The sequence below is a fragment of the Penaeus chinensis genome, chromosome 33, assembly GCF_019202785.1.
Source record: "Penaeus chinensis breed Huanghai No. 1 chromosome 33, ASM1920278v2, whole genome shotgun sequence".
Lineage (NCBI taxonomy): Eukaryota > Metazoa > Arthropoda > Malacostraca > Decapoda > Penaeidae > Penaeus > Penaeus chinensis.
The window spans coordinates 26,560,767-26,568,042 of NC_061851.1; the positions used below are offsets into that span (position 1 = coordinate 26,560,767).

Consider the following 7,276-nt stretch of genomic DNA (forward strand, 5'->3'; position numbering starts at 1 on the left):
ACTGGAGACTGTGCAAGATGCAAGATGAAGAAAGAGAGCAAATAACAACCTCAGTATTTATACATGGAACAGAGACTATATATAAAACTACATTCCAATCTACCTTAATAATATCAGTAGGATAGAGGTAGATGAGAGAATGAGAGAATGAGAATGAGAGAATGAGTGAGTGAGCGAGTGAGTGAGTGAGTGAGTGAGTGAGTGAGTGAGTGAGTGAGTGAGTGAGTGAGTGAGTGAGTGAGTGAGTGAGTGAGTGAGTGAGGGAGGGAGCGAGGGAGGGAGGGAGGGAGGGAGGGAGGGAGGTAGGGAGTGAGTGAGTGAGTGAGTGAGTGAGTGAGTGAGTGAGTGAGTGAGTGAGTGAGTGAGTGAGTGAGTGAGTGAGTGAGTGAGTGAGTGAGTGAGTGAGTGAAGGAGTGAGGGAGTGAGGGAGTGAGTGAATGAGTGAGTGAGTGAGTGAGTGAGCAAAAAGGAGAGAGAGAGAGAGACAAAAAGGAGAAAGAGTCAAGGGGCAAGAACACAGAGGAGAGAGGGAGTGGCCATAGGTAATTGCATCATGTATTCAAAATGTTACTCAGCTCGTTAATGAACACTGTACATAATTTTGAAACATCACTTTATTCAATGTATCATTTTACAAAAAAAAAAAAAGAATTGTTAAAATAAAAAATATCAATTCACTCTCCATGATGTGTCGCACATCCACTTTCATTTCAAAAATTTCTTTGCATCTTACCATTACAAAAAATGTCCATCTCACTATGTTCTTTTGAGCTCTCAACTTTTTCTCATAATGTATATTATAATTATTACCATGCATTAAACAATTGCTCATTCATATTTTTACAGTAATACCATGAAATAACAATTAAAAATATCTATAGCAATGGTCACACTTAATACAGCATTTAGTTAGGTAACTTCTAATAGCGCATCACAAGGATATTAATATCACTGGTTAAATATACATAATCTCAACTTTGGGGAACTTTAATTATATTGTGACAACAGGCGGTTGTTTTTTTATAAATAAGTTAAAGAGTTGTAAATAAAATTATCTTTTTCTTTCTCAAAAAAGGGAAATTGGTTAACATGACTATACACAAAGGAAGCTTTTGATTATGAAGCATAACAGCAAGAAATTTAACATTTGAAATGTATTTTAGTCTCTTCTTCTTCATTGCTTCTTTATTCTTATTCTCACTTCCAAGATTTCATCTTTGCAGTTTACTATTTTGAAAATCGTTTTCATTCCAATGTTCTCATCTAAATAGAACTTACATAACTATCTAATTACAATATTTTGCAAGAAATCTTCTTGGCACCGGAGTAATATCAAAGATATATAGTTGTTTCTTCTTTTGTAAAAGCATGATGGCCCTTTATATTGAGTGATATCACAGTCACACTGCTTAATCCCAAAACTGACAATCTGCAAACATGGCTTCCTCGCATTACCTTCAAGACACATTAAATCCTGTATAACAGAATCTGTCAGATGGGATTCAGACCGAATTACTGTGAATCATACTATGAAAGATGATAACACATACTGTATATAAACTTAAAAAAAAAATTTGACATCAATCCACTTGCCATAAGGAGTTTGCCAAAACCATGTCTTAGACTCTTTATACAAATATTTCATTGTACAAAAAGTATGTGTCCAGCACTTGCAAGCATCTTAAGGAGTAGTTGGTTTGCCACAAGTCAGTCTCCATCATCTCAATTGAAAGTTAAGCGTAATGTGCGAAGTATTAGGTAGCAGAGCACCAGGAAGGTCCTTATCTCTAGGCTCAGGTAAAAACACACCATGGCAGTTCTTATCAACTTCTAAGAGCAATACACAGCCTCTTTCTACCCAAAATAAAAGTTGTACTCATCTTTCCAACACTTGGAAAGAAGACCTCTGTGGAAAAATAATATTCCTTATCAAATACTGACAGCAAATGCTGCCCCAAGCTGTTCATCCTAAATCAAAGAAAAATTTCAAAATCCTTCTACAGCTTTAATCATCTGGGTGATTTTAATTAAAAGTTTTTTCCACCCTAGATAAAATTCTCAATAACTGAGAACATGTCTGACTTCTCTGAGCAAGTCACCAAAATTGCATGGCTAACCTATAAAACTGAAAATCTATTTTATCAAATGTTTAGTTTTCATAACCTATCTACTACATATATTAGCTGCACTTGAACCTTATTCTAGCTTCAAGACCTATTTATATTTTCAAGGTCTTTCCAAGAGGGACAGCTAGTGGCCATCTCTGTGATGGAGACAAGAACTCATTTTCTGCACAATATATGGCTACTGTTTACATGGACAGCAACTTTCAAATACGTATCATAAAATAAATCACCCTAGGTTCCATCTTGGGCTTACGGAAACAATGGCTTAACATGCACATGCCATGAGCGTGCTCATACCATTTCTATACAGATGATCATCTTCATATGCTTTGTATATATCAAGTAGAAAGCCTCAAATGGAATAAACAGAAATCTTGATATCAGTATCTTTATATACATCGGTAAGGATCTCACGGACTCGGTCCCACACTAGACCATCCAGTCCACATCCAATGCGAGGCATAGCAATGGCAGCGACATTATGCTGGAGAGCATGGCGTTTCATTGCTTGTAGAGAAGACCGAAGACTTAAATATGTCGGCTTGTGCCAATATCGTTCCTGAAAATAAAAATAAAAGGTAAAATATGTGGTTTATCTATCTGTCAAGTGAACTTCACCTTTACATTCTCATTACGAAAATTAGCAGCGTGAATTTCAAGCAATTGTCCAACCTATATAGTTGAAATAAACATACATTCTTTAATCTTTCAGGTTCTCTAGCAAATGTAAGATTGAATATTTGAAAATCCAAATCAAATATGGTAAAGCACTTCCTTATCCATCATTTTGTTAAATGTTGAATCTCACTAGTCCAGCAATTTTTATAGTTCAGGACAGTGAGTGAAATCTGGCAGTCATTTCTTTTTAATTTTTTGCATAACTGCTACTATGTCAGCTATGGCAATACCTCCTTCTGTTTTTAATTAAATCTACAGCAATCACCATGTAGAGGTTAATGCTGCTTTATTATCTTGACCTACTGATATCTTACACCAAAAATATCCTACACAAATGGGTGGAGAGAGAGGAGTAAGAGTGAATGTGACCTTTGAACTTCCTCCCCAGTGCAAAGGTCATGCATACATGTCCCCCAGCCAACCACACTTTATATGTGTAAGAATAGCCAATCACACAGTAGTAGCAATGCCAAATCTCAAGTCCCACAAGGCCACACACTCAGCCCGAAAGAGGGGAATATGAGTAAAGTAGGGTCATCACAAGGAAATATAGATGTCAAAAGTACATTATACTTGCACAACCTATTTAATAGAATTTTTCACAGTACATACTTCCCCCATTCAAGAGATAGCATGCAAACACGGATTTTGACCTCAACAGAATTACTTATAATACAAAATCCCAATTCAAGGCACTTGGACTTTGGCAAAAAAGGAGTTAATACATTCCAATTTTCTTTTCCATTAAAATGTGATTAAGTGGATTGGAATTTACATAATACACCTATATACATAAACATGAAAGATATAATTTGAGTTCTGTACTCTTAACATAAAAAGAAAGAAATGAAAGAAAAGTAAGAGAAATTAAATTCCATAAAAAAGCAAAGGGAAAAAATTAAGAATAAAAAGCATAACATGTCCTATATCACTTAAATTATAAAAAAATTCATACCTTAGTGACTAAGTAATAGATAAATCTTTGACCATGTTTCAGGACGGCAACTTCTCCAGGTTTGCGGCACTGATCACTCAATTCCTGAACACGTCCAAACTTTGCCTGGAAAGAAAGGGTTAACTTAGTTATCAACCTAAATCAATTAACTGAATAATATAAGTGAATTTGTATTTCAATGTACATACGTTATTACATATGTGAATAATTTGTTCAGAAGCCCCTAGGCCCATGGTTCCTAATTTTTTTTCACTCACAACCCCTTATACATCTACAACCAATGCTCTAGTCTTGGAGGAATATAAACAGCCTTCTCCTGTATGTATAAGCACTCTAGACACTGTGAAGGATTAAAGAAGGGTACAGTTATGAGCTGTATTTCCATGATGATGTTCAAGTTCACAATTCCCCCTCCCCCCCTTTTTAACTGGAACTTAAGTCTTCAAACATAGCTGATTTGAGTAAGTCAATGAGAACTAAAAATGAGTCTTTATCATTCGTAAACTCATTTGTTATCTCCATATTTTATTTTATTATTATTTTATTAACCTAAAGCCTGCAGGTGCTTCCCACACCATACTAGGCCATGCTCTTGAGACAATTTAGATGCATGGGAAATGTTTCTTTTCCACTATGATTTTTCTAGGACACAAAGCAAAACTTTATTTCAAGCCTACTTTTGAGGGGCTATGACTCCTTAATGACCTAAATTACAGCCAATCAAGTGAAAACCTGTTTGGTGCATACAGCATAGTGCAGGCTTGTCTGTATGGTGAATGAAAGTACATGCCACCCATCAGCAATGGGTTAACATACTGATAAAATACCATTAAAACTTGATTCATAATCTTTTAAATAACTGAATTAGCACTTCATTCTATTGAAATTCTATTTTTCTGATTCACTTCATTACAAACCACATTACACTGTTATCAATCAGCTAAATGCTATAGCTAACCAATTTGTAATACTACTTACTAGCCTCTATAATGTAATTTTCTGCAGATATTTGAAATAACAACAAGCAAGTGTCTGTAAAGGAAAAGCTATGCCTTTTAGGTTATCCCAAGACTAGAAAATCCCTAGAAAATCCATTTACTGTCTGGATATTTTCAGGTCTGTCGATAAAGCAAATTTCCCTGAGAGTTCATATAAATAAAGGGTATTGTGCTATTATCATTACTGACACTAGGATTATCATACTGTTATCATCAATACTACTAGTAATAGGAATTTTAAAAAATATAACAGCAAAATGAAAGGAAAAAGGTAAAGTGGTCTAGTAGGCAGAACTAGTAATTGGCAATTGGTAATTAAGCTCTTGTAGAGCCATATATATGTAAGCAAAATTAATAAACTAAAATCACTGTGGACATGCCATGTATATAAATGCCTTCCTAGAACCTATCAATGGTTAAAGATTATCATTCTCCAAAATGACTAAATATCCTAAATCTTAGCTTTTTTTTTTTTTATGCAATATGTAGACATGCTCCATATTTCCACCCTAAATCATACTTGTTTGAAAAATCATAACTCTACTGCCTAATATGTGGACCTAGTGTGAAACTTCACCAATTTTTTGTTTTTTGGGGGTTTTTTTCATTGAAAGGGAATCACATAAAGGAAGCTACTGTGTAGCTCTAGTTGTAGCTATACAATATAATTTAATAGTTCAGAACTTTAAACAATTAAATATCTATTAAGAGCCAACAAACAGGACCAATGCCCATTTACTTTTTAAATCCTAGACTTTACACATGGTGTTTGCAGAACACACTTAATAAATAAAAGGATTCTTCTTCTTCTTCTTCTTCTTCTTCTTCTTCTTCTTCTTCTTCTTCTTCTTCTTCTTCTTCTTCTTCTTCTTCTTCTTCTTCTTCTTCTTCTTCTTCTTCTTCTTCTTCTTCTTCTTCTTCTTCTTCTTCTTCTTCTTCTTCTTCTTCTTCTTCTTCTTCTTCTTCTTCTTCTTCTTCTTCTTCTTCTTCTTCTTCTTCTTCTTCTTCTTCTTCTTCTTCTTCTTCTTCTTCTTCTTCTTCTTCTTCTTCTTCTTCTTCTTCTTCTTCTTCTTCTTCTTCTTCTTCTTCTTCTTCTTCTTCTTCTTCTTCTTCTTCTTCTTCTTCTTCTTCTTCTTCTTCTTCTTCTTCTTCTTCTTCTTCTTCTTCTTCTTCTTCTTCTTCTTCTTCTTCTTCTTCTTCTTCTTCTTCTTCTTCTTCTTCTTCTTCTTCTTCTTCTTCTTCTTCTTCTTCTTCTTCTTCTTCTTCTTCTTCTTCTTCTTCTTCTTCTTCTTCTTCTTCTTCTTCTTCTTCTTCTTCTTCTTCTTCTTCTTCTTCTTCTTCTTCTTCTTCTTCTTCTTCTTCTTCTTCTTCTTCTTCTTCTTCTTCTTCTTCTTCTTCTTCTTCTTCTTCTTCTTCTTCTTCTTCTTCTTCTTCTTCTTCTTCTTCTTCTTCTTCTTCTTCTTCTTCTTCTTCTTCTTCTTCTTCTTCTTCTTCTTCTTCTTCTTCTTCTTCTTCTTCTTCTTCTTCTTCTTCTTCTTCTTCTTCTTCTTCTTCTTCTTCTTCTTCTTCTTCTTCTTCTTCTTCTTCTTCTTCTTCTTCTTCTTCTTCTTCTTCTTCTTCTTCTTCTTCTTCTTCTTCTTCTTCTTCTTCTTCTTCTTCTTCTTCTTCTTCTTCTTCTTCTTCTTCTTCTTCTTCTTCTTCTTCTTCTTCTTCTTCTTCTTCTTCTTCTTCTTCTTCTTCTTCTTCTTCTTCTTCTTCTTCTTCTTCTTCTTCTTCTTCTTCTTCTTCTTCTTCTTCTTCTTCTTCTTCTTCTTCTTCTTCTTCTTCTTCTTCTTCTTCTTCTTCTTCTTCTTCTTCTTCTTCTTCTTCTTCTTCTTCTTCTTCTTCTTCTTCTTCTTCTTCTTCTTCTTCTTCTTCTTCTTCTTCTTCTTCTTCTTCTTCTTCTTCTTCTTCTTCTTCTTCTTCTTCTTCTTCTTCTTCTTCTTCTTCTTCTTCTTCTTCTTCTTCTTCTTCTTCTTCTTCTTCTTCTTCTTCTTCTTCTTCTTCTTCTTCTTCTTCTTCTTCTTCTTCTTCTTCTTCTTCTTCTTCTTCTTCTTCTTCTTCTTCTTCTTCTTCTTCTTCTTCTTCTTCTTCTTCTTCTTCTTCTTCTTCTTCTTCTTCTTCTTCTTCTTCTTCTTCTTCTTCTTCTTCTTCTTCTTCTTCTTCTTCTTCTTCTTCTTCTTCTTCTTCTTCTTCTTCTTCTTCTTCTTCTTCTTCTTCTTCTTCTTCTTCTTCTTCTTCTTCTTCTTCTTCTTCTTCTTCTTCTTCTTCTTCTTCTTCTTCTTCTTCTTCTTCTTCTTCTTCTTCTTCTTCTTCTTCTTCTTCTTCTTCTTCTTCTTCTTCTTCTTCTTCTTCTTCTTCTTCTTCTTCTTCTTCTTCTTCTTCTTCTTCTTCTTCTTCTTCTTCTTCTTCTTCTTCTTCTTCTTCTTCTTCTTCTTCTTCTTCTTCTTCTTCTTCTTCTTCTTCTTCTTCTTCTTCTT

General features: G+C 34.4%; 1 protein-coding gene across 1 annotated transcript; it reads right to left on the reverse strand.

The window, feature by feature from the left end:
* Nucleotides 1-596: 596 nt before the first annotated feature.
* LOC125043264 (ADP-ribose glycohydrolase OARD1-like) lies at nt 597-3,900 on the reverse strand (the record flags this gene model as incomplete). The annotated part of the gene is made up of 2 exons (XM_047639274.1): nt 597-2,685; nt 3,760-3,900. Coding segments are annotated over 2 exons (348 nt in total), but the record flags the coding sequence as incomplete, so codon positions are not given.
* Between the last annotated feature and the right edge of the window lie 3,376 nt (nt 3,901-7,276).